General features: G+C 45.1%; 1 protein-coding gene across 2 annotated transcripts in view; it reads left to right on the top strand.

Annotated features, from left to right (window-relative positions):
* fl(2)d (Pre-mRNA-splicing regulator female-lethal(2)D) overlaps positions 1–14,442 on the top strand; it is a 78,895-nt gene extending 64,453 nt beyond the window's left edge. For both annotated transcript variants that reach the window (XM_037424849.2, XM_037424848.2), the window contains exon 7: positions 5,283–14,442. In XM_037424849.2, coding sequence (XP_037280746.2) covers positions 5,283–5,907 — 625 coding nt within the window. In that variant the 3' untranslated portion in view covers positions 5,908–14,442. The remainder of the gene's footprint in view (positions 1–5,282) is intronic.
* The last annotated feature ends 2,174 nt before the right edge of the window (positions 14,443–16,616 follow it).

Here is a 16,616-nt window from a genome sequence, read left to right as displayed (position 1 = left end):
CAGCAGATGTTGCCCGAACTACCCACCAGAAAGTCTTACCTTCCTTTTTGCCAGAGTGCGAAAAAGATACTTGGCTACCAGTCTCGCATGATCGTTTTACAGCGTGCAGTGGTGACGCCAAGGAGCATTTCGAAACTATTATAGGGTCCGGGATATGCAGCGAGTGAAATAGCAACAGAACGAACATTATCTGCTTTCGGCTGTACATAATGTTGCATATTGCAAGAGGGTTACATAAACCATAGTTTTAATAAGGGCGAACTTGTGCCCAGAAAAATAGGTGAAATAAATGAGTTCGCTGAAACGTCCCACACGAATCTCTCTTTCAAACACCTTTCTCACAGCCAGCAGATCAGCCCACTGTTACGAGCACAAGCACGAGGAGCATGTCTCGCAGGGCTGTAGAAAGCTCGCGCAGGCACGCGACATTGTAGGTGCTTGTAGGCAGTAAGTCTATGCTTACAAGTTACATTGTAGACGCTTGGAGGCAGTAAGTCTATGCCAACAAGTTTCTGCCTACGCTTGTTGGCAAAACCTTGTAGGCAGTAAGCCTATGAGCTCATTAGTACTGACAGTTCATTGAAAGCCATTGGATTTTTGTTTACCAGAAATAATTGATTGATGATGGTGTTTGACCCTAGAAAGCTGCTCCAAAACTAATTCGCGTTGCTCCAAAACGCACCTTTCGGTGCTCCGAACGTGCCACAAAACTCCTTGTTTTATTGCGCTAAAGCTGCTCCAAACAGCATTATTCCTGCTCCCTGAGATGCTCCAAAACACTGTTAATCTGATTCGCCTTCCATATTCTTGATTTACCTCTCACTCTCTTGGAATCCAGTCAGTTACTCTTAATGACTAGCTGTTATCCGACCTACGCACTACGTGTCCTGCCCATGTCCATTCCTTCTTGATTTCAACTAGTGTGATATCCTTAACCCCCATTTGTTCCACACCACTCTGTTCTTTTACTGTCTGTTAAGCTTGGCAAACTTACTCATGCGTCGACTCACTCAGACTCAGATTGAGGTGAGAGTCCTGCTGAGTCATACTTAGGTGAGTCTGAGCTAGTTCGCTTCAGGAAAATTTACGTGTCTGAGTCAGTCCAGCTGAGTTACACTAAGGTGAGTCTAAGTCCGAGTCCGAGTGAGTCTGCATGCGGAAACTTTTGGTAAGCAGTATCAGTCCTATTGGCGAGAATAATAATGAGTCTGAGTCCGAGTGTGTTCGCTTCAGCAAAATTTTGGTTAGTCGTGGTGTCAGGGAGTCCTACATGAAAAAAAAAAACATATTTAATAAGTAGTCTGCATGGAGTCCATTTATTTTACTGACCTATGGTAACAAATACAGTGTAAACCACTTATAACCTAACTGGTACAGGACCGGTTATAATGTGGGTCTTTTTGAATTTTGTTTACCCTCCCGTAAAACTTCATGTATATACATACCGCTTATTGTACAGTCCCCCAAGATGAAAGGCCAGTTATAAGGCAGTGTTCGAAAAATAGTTGGGACAAACGTGGCAGGGGATCTGCGTATGAAAAGAGGCATGCCGAGTGCGCCGCTGGGTAGCGAGCAATGAAGTCGATACGGAGGAGGAGGGGGACACAAAGTGAATGAACGAAGGGTGGAGGGAGGAAAAAGAAAAGGAAAAAAAAAGTCTGGAGGGAGGGCAGTTGCCCAGAGTGCCTTTGCATCGGCGCCGACGCGGCTATAGTGTACTAGCATTGTAGCGTGGCTCCAGCCGCTTGCCTGCCTGCCGGCTGCGCGTGGCTCGACATGCCATGTGCGATGCCTTCCTTATCAACTGCGCTCGAGTTTCCTGCCTGGAAAAGTGTCGTCGTTATCTAGCTTGCTACAGATATCTCAGCTACTTGTTCATTGAATTTGAAAGCTTTTACGGCTTTATCACGCAAGCTTGTTCCTTCTTCAAGGTCTTATGTAAGCTTGGTGGGTGTTCGTCATTGATCTCCCAAACGTGAACACAAATGCACGCTGTTCTTGGTTCAGTACTAGAGTTTTTGACAGCTAATCATCATTGCTTGGACAAACTTCTCCTGACAACATACCGAACGGCAGACTGGGCCTAACTAGCGTTGGTTGCATTTCGGTAGCGGTCGCTTGCTATCTAAGTTGTGGTCTGGTACGGAATCAATGAAACTCTTGAAGAGAAGGAGCTCATATTGTTAATGAAAATGAGGGTGGCTTAGGCGGTTTATTTTTTCGTTAACGCATAGGCAGTTTTTACTGTGTTTATAGTCACACTTTATGGCATGCCTTCTAATGAATATGTTTTGGCTGGTGAGGCCACAGAATTTATTTTTCAATTTAAATTATAAACCTGTCCGTTTCTCCACACCCTGTGAACTCGTTCCTGTGAAGGTTCTCAAAACCACTCATATCTTTCGATAAAGATACAGTTGAAGCTCATTAATTTGAACACGCCTAATTTGAACTTTCGGTTAATTCGAACTAACGGTGTGGTCCCGTCAAAGCTATGTGTATTCCAATGAACGAAAAAGCCCTGTAATTCTAACGCACAAGCACTTGCAATAATTAATTCGAACATACCGCGCTGCGAAAATGCTCTCAGCACCACGCCCAATACCATTGCGGCACCTTCGACACCTCTACGCTGCGTGCAAAGAAGAAAAAGAAGAAAAGGCCGCGGTGCAATGTTTACCCTCTTTCAAATGCCGATGTGTGACGCGCCTGTGCCACGCTTCTCTCTTTTCCGTCCCTACCACGTAGAGACCCTTCTCCTTTCAACGCCGCGCACGAAGAGGGAGAGCAAAAAAAAAAAAAACAGCTGTCGTAGAGTGTTGTCTCTCTCTCTAATGCCGATCTGCGACGCGCCGGTGCCACGATTCCCCTTTTCCTGTCCCTGCCACATAGAGACCCTTCTCTTTTTAAGACCTCACGCAATGAGAGCAAAAAAAAAAAGAATTAGAAGCTACTGAGGACTGTTGGTTCTTTCTCAAATACCGATCTGCTTCTCTCCGCGTGGAGACGCTCTTTCTTTCTCGTCATGTGCTGGGCACGCTCCTAGCTGCGATGCAGAGGGTCACAGCAGAGATGCAGTCGTTGCCATCGTCTTTAGAGAGTGTCACCGCTGAACATTGCTGCGCGCAACTTATTTCGCCAGGAGAATGCTGAAGCCGAAGTAGAAACGCTTTGCAAACTGCGTGCTAATTTGATTGACTCACTACAAGGCAAACGAGTGCAGACGCGCATCACCGATTACTTCAAATAATGACGAATGTCCTGTGATTTGTGAATAAATGTAAGTCTTCTGAAACCTCCTCCTCGTGTGTTAGCTCAATGCACATGCTCCACTGCTTGGTGAGCCCTTCGTTCATTTAGCTTTCATTAACTCGAACAAGTTTTTGGGCTCCTTCAAGTTTGAATTATCGAGATTCAATCGTGTTACTTAACTATTTCAGCTCTGGATTTTTTTTATTTTGGTCGTATACGTTTTGTGAGTGTTTTTCTCATAGTGAGAACCTCAGGAGACCACTAACGAAAAATTGAGCCAGTGGACCAAGCATTTTCGGATTAATTAGTGTGGTGTCATATTAGGTCATCAGGGCTCAGTTATTGGAAAATGAGAAAAATGGCTTCTTTATTCCTGCTAATTATTAGGATACACAAAATGAGAACCAATGTTTTACTTGTCAGCCTAATACTCATTGGAACAGTGTTGATACGACGTCCCGAGAATGGTGCTTACCAGCCTCACCTTATGCGCTCCGGCACGAGTGAAGTCACTGAAGACTTCGCTCGTGCTTCTTCTTTTTTGTGGTTGCTACCTTCACAATTGTGCCGCAGTATTGATGTCAACTGCTGTGTGGATCTTTGAAGAACCATTCCCTCACAAATGAGCAGTATTAGTTACGTTTTCGAGATGCTAAGGGAAGTGTTGTGCGGTGGTGTCAATTGACACCACTAGGGCCGACAGGATTAATGGTGCGGAATCAAATGCAAAGTGCACCGAGTAATTGAGATAATAATATTTAACGCCAACATAACTAAAAAGCCAATTCCATGCTAACCCATTGTAATATGAATTATAAATAGCACCATACCTCTAAAACCTTATGCAATGTATATTGCATACTTCGGAAGCGTGAAGCTATTTGTAGTATTTTTTTTTGCATTGTATTATTTTGTCATGGAGCTAGTGCTGTTCGTGGCGGCGTGATTTCAAAACTTCAAGTTTGAATTTCCAAGGATACATTAGAAGTTTCTTTTTATGGAATCGTTAATTTTTGGTGATGTAATAGTCGTATTTCATGCATTGTGTTGGCTCCAACTTGAGTGCTAATTGGTAATATGTTTATAGAGTACAACGTTCGCAGACTAAGGCGAAGTAGAAAGAGCAATTCATTCTAATTGGTGCTACAAAACTCGTGTGATGTTTTCCCACAGGAGAGAAGAGGGCATAGGGAATCACAATACCAATTATAGAAAGTGAATAATTATCAATAATTTCATTATTGTGTCCCTAGTCAAATGTGTGAAATTAGCAAACATACTCCATGAGGGCATGGAAGTGGGCTGTGTAGCATGTTCTGCCATATTTGTAACTCCAGGCCAATTTTATTACGCTGAATTGTTATTCAAGTTCAGTTTGATCTACATTTCTGTACCTAATCAATGGAGAATGAGTACAGTATGCAAGCTTCATCATTCTTGTGGCTTCAAAGGCAACAGAGCAGCACGATTTGGAAGCATTGAGTGCCCCTTCAACTTCTGTTGCATTGAACCGTTTGTGTCCTCAGATGCTGCTGCGATTTTTCCATGAATAAATGTGCCGATTGGGAAATTTGGGAGCTCCTAAGAAAATATTCACAAAAACTAGACAGACGAGATGTGTGCTTGTGAATGCCTTGCCGATGCATTGTGTTGTGCTCAAAAATTTTCCAATAGTTTTGCGCCATCTCAACGAATTTTGAGCTTTGTTTAAAAATGTAGCAACAACACAGACTGTTGGCTTTTGTCATATCATGCATTTTATGTGCCTGAAAATAGGGTAAATGTCTGTAGCACCAAAATAATTCTTTAAGGTGCACTAAGGGGCCTGTTGTGGAACATTGCACTCGTTAAATATAATCATTCTACCTGATGAGACGTGAACAGGCTTGCAGGATTAAGTTGAGGAACCAATCAAATCAGGTGCAGGTGCTACATTTTTACGCAGTTACTCTGTTTAAGAGACTTCTGTCAATGAAAGTTTGTTCCACTTGATGACGAGTGAGAGGAAAGCTGGTTCTTGTCGCACGCAGCAACACGGGCAAGCGGCTGATGGCCAAGTGCCGGCTGCTCTACCAGGAGAATGAGGAGCTGGGCAAAATGATTTCGTCCGGTCGCATGGCCAAACTTGAGGGTGACCTGGCCCTGCAGCGCAACTTCAGCGAGGAGATGAAGAAAAGCCAGACCGAGCAAGACGAGTTCCTGCTGGAGCTGGACGAGGAGGTGGAAGGCATGCAGAGCACCATCTACCTGCTGCAGCAGCAGCTGCGCGAAGCCAAAGAGCAGCTGGCCCGAATGCAGGCAGAACGGAGGCTCGCTAACGGTGCTGAACGCGGAGAAGAGCCTGTGCTCAATGGCCACGTCGAGGAATCCGCCGAGGTGGCCGCACCGGCCCCGCCGGCCAAGGGTGGCAAGCGCGCAGCAACGCGAGCGGCGCGGTCGACGCCTCGGCGCGGCACTGCGCCTCGGACACGAAAACGCGCGCGAGAACAGGGTGCAGGTGGGCCGGACGCTAAGGTGTCCTCAGCGCTCGAGATTGACGCAGACACTGAGGTGCAGGTGGCACAGACGCTGGCCTACCTGTTTGTGGCGAACAAGGAACGCCAGCAGGACGGCTCATCCGACTCGGCTGCGGCCGAGGACGCGCAGGACGTGTAAAATAGCATCTCGTTTACCCGGCCATTTCTCATTGTGTGATTGTGACACTGAAGGTGTGAGCATTCTATAGCGTCTGGAACAACTGAATCGTTGAGTGGGGCTATTGGGAAAATCACTCGATAGGTGGTATCATTGTGAGAATAAACTGACTGTTCAAGTGCATTCTGCTCTAATGTTTGTTTTCTGTGGGGCACTGGCTGTGGACTTTGTTGGTCTTGCACAAATCATGCAGGTTGGTGGTTGGTTTGTGGACACATCCTGTGGAGGCCTGGTGTGCTGCTTTGTTTAGTGTTCAACTAGTGTGGTAGAGCGGTTAGAGGTCTGCTGCTCAAGCACACCTTATTTTTGCTGTATCATGGTTGTACAGCTATCATTCCCTTGCTCATTGCATGCTCCTCTTTTAGCACATCTCATCATTTGTCAGGTGTCTTTTCTTGGCAGGAATGTTACGTGGTGGGGACTGTACGCACAAGAAAAATTGTTTTTGTTTATAGTGTCTCTTCAAAACAATCACATGTGTGGCGTAGTATGCGGTGTGATTCTTTGCCATTTGCTGACATGCAACCACTGCACGTGGTGCTAATGTAATGAAGTTTTGCAATTAGTATACAATCGTGCCCGCTTATAATGAACCTGAGCCTGATGCGGCATACGTTCGCTGTATCCCGAAGTTTGTTGTAAATAAAACACAGCTTTTGAAAAGGTTTCGTGTGAAAACACAAACTTTTTTGCCCTAAAAAGTTCGTGGTGCACATGTTTGATAGAGCAGAAGCGATAAGGGCGGTCTCGAGTTCATTCAAAACAGCAGGGTGCTCGTACGCCGAGTCCTGCGGCATAAGCTGCATGAGGCACTGGCTCCAAAGTTTCGTCGTTCTCGCAATCCGATTCCTTCAAATCGCTTTCGCCCCGTGCTTCGTTCGCTATGCCCTAATTCGTGCACGGTTCCGTCGTGTGGGCGGAAACATCGGCCGTAGTTAAACCATCGCTACAGATGTCCCACCCGCTCTCCTAGGTCGGAGTCGACGACGCGCTGCTACAAATCGCTGTTGGAGTGATCATGTTCGGAAGCTTCAGGCTCGACATCAGGCTCGACGTCGACGAAGTCGGCCGCGCGAAAACAGTTTCGCGCGCGTGTAGCCGTCACTGCCACCCACGAAATATTCATCATCTCCACAGCTGAATACCGGGACCCCCAAGCGGCAAGTTGGCTGCCAGGTGGTCAACAGCTATGAGCAAGCGCTCGGCAACGCGGCACCTAACGCGCCGATTACGCTCAAGCCAAGCGGTCACACTTTCGACGTTTTGTTGAGCGGCAGGAAAAAGCGTGCAAGTCCTCCCGTTTGCCATCCTGACCACTCACTCACATCAAGAGCGAGCAAGACGCGGACACGCGACACGCATGCCAGAACGCGTGGAACAGCTCTGGGTTTGTTTCTAGTCAGTAAACGAAAGTAATTCGAGCCAGCGTGGCTAGAGTAGCGAAGCGGTGGAGACGGTCGAAGGGGTTGTGATCAAGAGAGGAGAGCAGATTTGCGAGAGAAGGGCAAGGAGTTGCGATAGAGTGAAGAGAGGGGAGGATGCGGCATGTGGGCGACCTTGAATACCAAAAAACATGGGAAGGAGGCAGGTTGGGTAGCTTGCTTGAAAGGTTGGACTCGCTCTCTGGATTTCGTGCCAACCGGTTGTGCCCCTGCGATCTCTGACGACAACGCAGCTCTGGCCAACTGGGCTCCCCTACGCCATCTCCTGCCGCCAAAATGAGCTCTCGCTGAGTGGTGCCCCGTCCTCGGACCCCTGCGACCATGTCCATCTTTCCTATCTCCTCTTTACTCTCCTCGCTTGCTGTCCCTGCACCTCGTTCTCTCCTTCCTTTCTCTATATATACCTTTTAATCCTATCCTTTTAATCTCTCCTTACCCCCATTCCTTGTGAGCTACTGTTAAGGTGTCACACTCTGATGCAGACAGTTACGGGGCTTGATTTTTTTCTTTTCCCTTTAGGAATCACATAAAGAAGAAAGGTCCACGAAACGCGCAACTCGCACGTAAAAAAACTTGAGAAAGAGTTTTTGAATTTGAAACCCGTGCCGAAGGGTTTGCATGGCCTCATCAACTTCAATATTTTTCTATTCGTTCCATGCAAATTAACAGCCGTTTTCGTGCTTCCGCACGCGTGCGGAGGGCATACTGAGTCGAGTGCGAAGTGAGCGAGAACAAGTCCGAAAATCGCAAATTATCAGAGTCGGTGGGGTAGTGTACGCGCGTGCACTAGACGCAGACAATCGGATACAGTCGGTGGCCGACGATGTTGGTGAATGGTCTGGTCACTGCAGGCCGGCCACGCCAACGACAGTACCAGCGATCAAAAACAGGGTAGATGGCCGACCGGTCTTAGAAAGATCGGTGGCAGTGTGAAAACACGGGCCTCGTCTGTCGATGCGGGGTGCAGAGTAGTGGGGGGGACAAAGGACGGAGGGGTGCGTAACAAAAAGCGATGGGGGAGAGCAGAAACTAGAGGGTCGCGGAGGCAGGGTCGGCGTTTAACAAAAAGAATGTATGGGCACCTCGCCGATGCCTGATCGCTGGTCGAAAGTTGTTTCCTAGGAAGTCGGCATAGTGCCGACTCTGTTCACTGTAACCGATCAGCGGCACTTGGAGATGTTCGTTGTGAGTGCGATTTTGTGCCATTGAAGCATTGTAGATTTTCAGGGTTACGGGGATATTGTTCGTTTGTGGGGCCGTTCTATGTGGGCTCGACTGTATATTGAAACTACTTGTGCCATAGACATGTATATGTTATGTACTAAACAGCAAAAGGATTCTATAGAAGTAAATGCAAAGTAAACTGCAAAAGTGTATACCTTATTTACTCGCGTAATGAACGCACTTACATAATAAATGTACCTCTAACTTCATTCATCAAAATTTGAAGTTCTTTCCTCCGCATAACAAACGCACTCCCTACATTCATCGCTGGAGTCCCGTTAACCGAAACCTAGCGCCTTTTTACCAGTTGGATCTCTTCTGTTTTTTATTATTATGCGAACCCTGCTCAGCCACCTCGGCTCGCTACCTCCTCCCCTTTGCTCTCGTTGCCACGTGCCATATGTTTTTTTCATCTGTGCGCTGCACGTCGTACACCATGTTTTTATCTGTGTGCCACAGCAGGGTTCACGAACGGTGCGAGTGCAGAGATGTTGCACCTGATAAGCACACACCGATCCAAGGTCACGAAACTGCCCCCGCGAACTGACGGTCACTTCCTGCAAATACGAAACATGAAGGCCTAACCACGTGCACACAATTTTTGAACAACGACAACAGGACTTGCTGTTACGAAGGGTCATTCGTTGCTATCGTGTCGCAGGTTTCTGGAAAGCCAGAAAACATCGCTTGTTGCCCAGAAAAGCGTGATGATTTTCGCAACATGGTAGCACCCCAGATTCTCGCTTCGTTTGTTTTCTGCATGTACAGGAACATCTCATGTCAAAGCGAGGTGGCCGTCCTATTTTGTCGTTGATCTTGTTATGGGCGGTTTGTTTTGATGCTTTGAGGGTAGCTTGCTGCAATGTTGGTTGCCGCGAAGTTGGCAAAGTGCATCGTAGTGTTGTGCACACTTCTGGGTGCACCTCGAGATCACAGCATATACCACTGTAGCGGGTAAATGGTAAATGAGTGCGAGAAAAGATAGCAGCAAAACCCTTTTATGGCGTACGTGGGGACAGCTTGCAGAAGATAATGCCACCAATCACCAAAGATGAGTAAAGTGCAACAAAAGCTGTTTTCATACGGTGTGCATGAATGTTAATCGCTAAAGGCTGAGCGACATAGGTAACTTTTTTTGCATTACCGTATTTTTTGCTCATCCCGAAATAGTTCCAATAAAATTTGCCCCGCATAATAAACGCACCCCCAACTTTGCCCCGTTATTTCAAGAAAAAAAGTGCGTTCATTATGCGAGTAAATATGGTATATTGAAAAGGCAGTGACTATGGTGAAGAGGCCCTCCAACTCACTGCTATCATTAGAGTGAGGGGGCCCGTCAGCATAGTGTAATTGTGACTTCAGTGACGGGGCCCGTCACTGTAGTAATAATGTAACAGTGACGGGGCCAGTCATAATAGCGATGCAGCTATAGCAGCAGTCTATGCATCGTAAAGCAATGACTACGGTAGGGGGGACCATCGCCGTAAATTTTTATTGATTTTAGATGCCACTGTCTGGCTGTTTTGGTGGCATAGTGGCTTGACGTGCAGTTGGGTATGCTATCGTGGCGCTGATCGTGAGTTCAAATTCCCATTTCAGAACGTTTTACTATGTCCCCCTCTCGCTTTTTTTTTTTTCAAGGTAATGCTGCAAGAAAATCATGTCGCTGTCTGCAGCAATTGTTAGCCAGCCTTATCATGTGGATTTTGTGGCAGTGTCGTTGGTGTCCGACTTCAGTCGGAATCGCGCTCTTTTTCATTTTCTCTCAGTATTGTTTTGAGTATCGTCACTTGTTTTTAAATGATAGTCGTGTTTATTCATCGGGGATATAACTATTAACTTTATTTTACGTCCAACGTGGAATGAAGACCTTTCCTGATGATACTGCACTGGGCGAGCAGATTCTGTTGTATGCATGCGAATTAAATTTATTATCGCATTGAACAACCACCCTCGGCGGGCTTTCCGTCCTTTGCCTTGATACGGTAGCTCCAACTAATAATTTGTTACACATAATGTGATTTTCCCAAATCAATCCCTTCCGCGTATTTTTTTGTGTCGCTGTATAAAGGTGACGTATGGGCTGATACCAAATGGTGTGTAGGTGAACATAGAATGTGTTTTGACCCTGAGGGCTGTGTAGTTGGACAGTATGTTTCAGTAAAGTCCCAAAACCACAAAACATATGACTACAATACATGTAGCTCCGACTTCGGGCCGACTTCGCCTAATATCGCACTCACAGACTTATTCATGTGATCGAATCGGCTCCTTCAAACAAGGGGATATGCATGTTGCTTTTGTCCCTTAAATGTGTGCTATTGCTATGCAAACGTAGACAGACATTGAAGCTCTCTACGGTGCAGTAGACTCGCACGATGGTGTACTCTCTGTAGCTGTCTTCCCATCCTGAGATGACGCCTGTCCTGCAGGAGCGAGAAGTGTTCCGTATTATTCTTGGCAATTAAAATGGGAGCGCGCCAAAGTTGTGGGCATGACCTAGGTGCTTTAATTTGCTAGTGCTGCCTGCTGTGGCTGCGGGTTGGGGTAAACCGCAAAGTGTGGCCAATAAAATGAATACGCAAGAATGAACACGCATCCAGCAGCGTCGATGTATCCTATGATGAGGGAAGAAGCAGTAGGGAGCTTGAACGCCGTCATCTCGTGCCTCAGTAAAAAAAAAAAAGAAGAAAAAGAAACCGTCTCCAATACCTTCAGTAAGAGCACAAACAGCAGCACCATGTTGAGGACCGTCACTATAGCCAGCGTTGTCAAAATGGGCCACCTTGTAATTACATCATTAAGGCGCTGTAATAATTTCCTCGATGCGGTAATGCATGTGCAAGCACTTTTAACGGCGGTGGTGAAAACTCGCTACACTTGAAGTACTTATGTGGATTTCGCAATGGGGGGAGCTCAGACCAGGGCTCTGCGGCAGCTGCCACTCAACGAACCGGGCCCGTCAGCGAAAACCTCGACTCATCTGATCGCCAGGCTCTCGCCTGCTAGCGGTTCCTTCCGTTGCTCTACCGCAGAGTGCTACCTTTGAAATCGGCGGAGTTACTCGAAAAAATATTGAAACCAGAAAAAGGAAAGAGATAAGATCAGTAGGTTAGCGTGACTCGAACTGAAGTCGCACACCAACAATGCATCACGTTGTACACCAACAACGTACCCACTGTGCCTCAAAAATCAATGTGGTAGGGCTAACAGCTAAGAACTGGTACAAACAGCAACATGATTTTCTTGCAAAAAAGAAAAATAATGACTCCTTGATAGCAGTAACGTCAATATTGACGCAGTACTATAAAAATTTTAAAAATAGAATATAACAAAACCGGATTCAAACTCGCGACCCACGGCACGACCGCATTTCCAACTGCGCGTCGTCCCACTGCGCCACCAGAACAGCTAAGTGCGTATGTCTACAGCAACTACAAATTTGCGGCAACGGGCCCCCTCATTGTATTCATTGCTTTATGGTGACAGGGCCCATCGCTATTGCTGCGTCACTATTACGACGGGTATAGTCACTTCAACAATAGTACTACGTGGACGGGCGCTGTTACCATAGTCACTGCCTATTGAAAAATAGTGAAAGCAGGAAATGCTGGAAATAGTATTTAATGTAGCATTGCCTCTACAGAATAATTTTCATTCCGAACTACTATACATCGAAGAGGTGAAATAAACTCAACGCTGTCATCATTAAATCTCAATTCAAAATTGCATTTTTTGCCCGAGATGTTTGTTAGCCTTCACGTTAGCCCCTAACTTATGCTGAGTCAAATTGAGTATAATTCCATGAATCGCATCCTACTTTGCTAAATCGTCCCCCTAGAATCGCTTCAAATCCAGAATTTTCCAGTTCACCATTGAATAGAGACAGTTACATAAAGATTTATGGAATCATACCATGTTGCCCGTTCCCCTACATGAATGTTTTCTACAATGGGGAGACCAGCCAGAGCAGTGTCACGGTTTTCAAGATGCTACACTCAAACCTCATAACGAAATTGCAGCTTACTCGAAAACAAGTTTGTTATATCCAAAAATTCGTTATAATGGTATATTCTTAACACTGTTTTCGTTGCAAGACCATTGATCATTCACTTCGTTACAACTGGGATTTCGTTATGTCGAGGTATGACTGTATCGATTGAACAATGGGGGTTTTGCCTTTGGCTCGAGAGTACTTGCAGGTTGTTGACTGCACTTGCCGTTTATTTCTGTGTGTGTAGAAAATTGTGCCATCTTTTGCTTTGCAAAACATGTGTAAGAGTAAACTAGGCAAACTTCCTTCCAGTTAAATCAATTAATTCAATTCTATACTTAAGAATAAGCAACATGAAATGTTCATATTAGGAAGCTGAAGGTAAACTGATTTGCTTTTTAACATTTCAGAATTACCATTTATATATACTGCAATCTCATCTACAGCAGGATCCCAAAAATCAAATTCATTGCATGGAACTGTCGCTTGACCCTTTCCCTCTACCAAAGGCTAGCTGTGCTTGCCCATATGGTTTCTACCTGTTTTACCTAAGATTAGCTGGACCCATCGTTGCGGTGAAGCTACTCTGATACATTTTGCTTAGTTCTGCTTTGCTTGAACAAATGGTGCAGTAAAAACTTTGAACACGCACTCAAAGCAACCATTTTGGTATAGAAATGCATGCTTGAATTTGCATTGTATCGTTTTTGTCAAGAAAAATCTTTTTAGACAAAGGGTGAATGAGCACCAGTGTCATGTTTGGCTGGTTATAATGCGTGCTACTTCTTGGTGAACCAAAAATGCTTCTACTGTATCTGTCTCTTAGTGTATCAGCATTCATGAGTCTTGTTACTGTTATGGTCATTTTGATCATTTGATATGTATGAAAATTGGCTTGGTATGAGTGTAAAACGAACATGAGTGATAGGTTGTGGCAAGAATAGCAAGAAATGCAAGTAATGTATGTGATGAAATACATGACAAGTGGGCACCATGGTGGCGTTTTCATTACTGCAAATTTCCTAAGTGGTGTATACATAATGAACATATATGAAGGTTGCAACTTGAATTGCAGATTATGACATAAATGGCACAAATAATATTATGTATATGTCATGAAGCCAAAGTGATATTGTAAATATGAGAATATGCATGACATGTAATAATTGTCATGAATAGTACGACATGAATGACAGATAACGAGATGTAATCACAGTCACTTGATTAGCTGAGGTATACCTCAACGTGTGGTATAATAAATCACATGGCATGTGTATATTACACTACATGCTGTATCTGCTTATATAAAAATGATGCTAGTTAGTAAACTTTCATTGAGTGTTTCATTATGGGGTGTAGCGTTAAACTGTTTACTAACACTGACTAATGTTTACGGAGGGTTCACTAGTGTATGTGGCGGTCAGCTGTGGGCTTGTGCCTGCTGATCTTGATTCGTTTGAAAATTGGTGGCTATTGGCCGAGATTTCCTAATGTCATGAACTGGTGTTGGCTAATGCTTGCTAACGTTTGCTAAGTATGACTATGTGTTGACTTAGTGTGGGCTAATGTTGACTGGCACTGGCTTAAGTTGCCTGGCAGTTGCACAGTGTTGCCTGGTGCTTGTTAATGTTGGCGAGCACTGAGCAACATTGGTTGACTGTTAGTAACGGTTGCCTACAGTGCTGGCCAATACTGGTGGCTAGTGGTGAACTGTCAGCATCGGCTAGTGCTGGCCAATACTGATGGCCTGTTGCCTGGTGTTGTCTAAAGTTTGATGCTTTCGTGTGGTGTTGGCTTTTAGCTCTCATAACAATGTAATAAACATCGCATATGTACTGTGGCGACTCTGCGGCTTAGTTTTGGCATTGCTCGACCACGCAGAAAGGCACCTATCAATGCTGCTTTTCATATGCACAAGTGCGTCGTAGCATGCCTTGATGAAACTGACCTATGTCCCCGAACATGAGTGCAGACACTATGTTGAATTGTAAACTGCCCTTGCGGCATAATCAAGTTTATTTGAGGTGCCTGGTCAGACGTCATGCACACAACCGCGAAACATCACTCTACCTCCTAATGCTTGGCTATAAGTGAAAAATGTGGCATAAGTACCACAATCCTGTAAGTGACCGACAACTTATTTTTCTTGACCCATTTATTTATGGGGCGATCGTAAACTCACCCTTTATAGTATTTGTAGCTGTAGTACTTAATCCTGAAAGCGCAGTAATTTTACAAGAAGTATTTTTCTATCTAAAAGGCGCCTAACACAGATGTATCTTTCGTCCAGAAACCCTAAGACTGGGCTTTTTCCTTGTCCGAACAGCACCTCAAGTGAATGTCACCGAAATTAAAATTGGTGTCCCTTAGTCTCTGAAATTGATCACCGCAAGCCAGTAGGCATTCTCAGAGGCCTGCATTCGTGTCTTTCTTAGGGGACAATCTATTTGGGGGAAACATTTGCACGTTTGTAACACCACATGTCGCTTGGTCCAAATGAGTCGCGTTTTAGCCTTAAAACATCTTGGCGCGTGCCTCTTCGAGGCCGGCAAGCATGCGCAGACTACCATCCTAAAAAGGCATATATTACAATTGCTTGATTTCGCACACTAACATTAAAAAAATGCTTAAGAGACCATGTCTTGACACCTTTTATTTCCCTGGAACAGTGAGTTATCGCGGTCGAGAATAATGGAAGTGGCTATAACCAAACTTTGCTGCCGGCGGGTTACTTTTCTCTACTTTTACCTGCATAGAGCAAGACAAACGCTGTCTCCTCTGTGTCTCTTCTGTAAGGAGGAGGAAACAATTAGTCATTACTTTCTATCCTGTCGCCGGTACAGGTCATTGAGGAGAAGATTCATAGCACCAGCTCTTCGAAATTTGGGTCTGGAAATATCCGAATCAGTTGTTCTTTCTTTTGGCGCCTCTACTGTGGGCTACAGTCATAGGGATGTTCATTACGCCATAGAAGAATTTATCAGTTAGACTGAAAGAGTATTGAGCTAAATTCTTCATTCTTTTAAATATTTCAGTACTAATATTCCATAATTAAGTTGTGTTAAGTATTCCTAGCTTATACGAGAAGTATTGCGAGGAAGCAATTAGGAGAAAACAAAAAACAAATTCACCTAACACTCGGCCAATCCCCTGCATTGGGTAAGAGCCATCAAAAAAGGAGAAAAAGAAGATGATGACCCATTGACAGAGATGCCGCCAGCCGTTCTCCCCATTTCTGTAAACTCCTTTCGAAGGAGTTTATGTAACTATGCATAACCACCTTTTATTCTGAGGTTTTCAACTATTTTGAAAACAACAAGCTATTAGAATGAGGTGATGTGGCATTATACACCTTTCCTGTGTTTGTACTTCATTGCATAACTATTGCGTGTCGGCGTCAGAAGGATTTTTTTGTTTTTTTTTTCGAGGGGGGATTAAAGCGGTGCTGCATCGTGGCTGGGGGAGGGCGAAGCGCCACTGCAACACCCTGTGTGGTCCGGGGAAGGGGGGGGGGGGAGCATGTGCCCTTACTCCGCCTCTCTGCCGAAGCCGCGTCGGGCTCGCTGCTCCAAGAGCTGTAGCTGCGTGACAAACAACTTAAAATTCACAATGCGCTTATCCGCTTATCCGCATGATTGATGGTAATAGTGCGACCTTTTCGGCAGTTAGCAAATCAGACAGCCAGACATAAAGCATCAATTAAGAGAGCCATCTGAAAAACAACGCTGGTCTTGTCGCTCCCAGTTGTCATGATGGCACCATTTCTCCGAAAAAAAAAATCATAGATCAGTCAGCCATTCTTCGATGAAGTGCTATTTCGAACGAGTCACCATTTACATGTTTGTTGAAGTTTGTTTTCCTTCAAGAAATTGCGTCTACCCACTTTTGGTGATCGGTCAAGAATGCATCGTTGAGATTTGTAATGTGATAGCGTTAAAGAGCTCGTTTCGCAGAAATTCCGACGCCGTTGGATGTGAGCGAAACTCATCATTTTATACGTGATTGAAAAA

The sequence above is a fragment of the Rhipicephalus microplus genome, chromosome 5 (genome assembly GCF_043290135.1).
Source record: "Rhipicephalus microplus isolate Deutch F79 chromosome 5, USDA_Rmic, whole genome shotgun sequence".
Classification (NCBI taxonomy): Eukaryota; Metazoa; Arthropoda; class Arachnida; order Ixodida; family Ixodidae; genus Rhipicephalus; species Rhipicephalus microplus.
The sequence above is the reverse complement of the archived record's forward strand: the minus strand, read 5'-3'. Positions and strand labels throughout refer to the sequence as shown.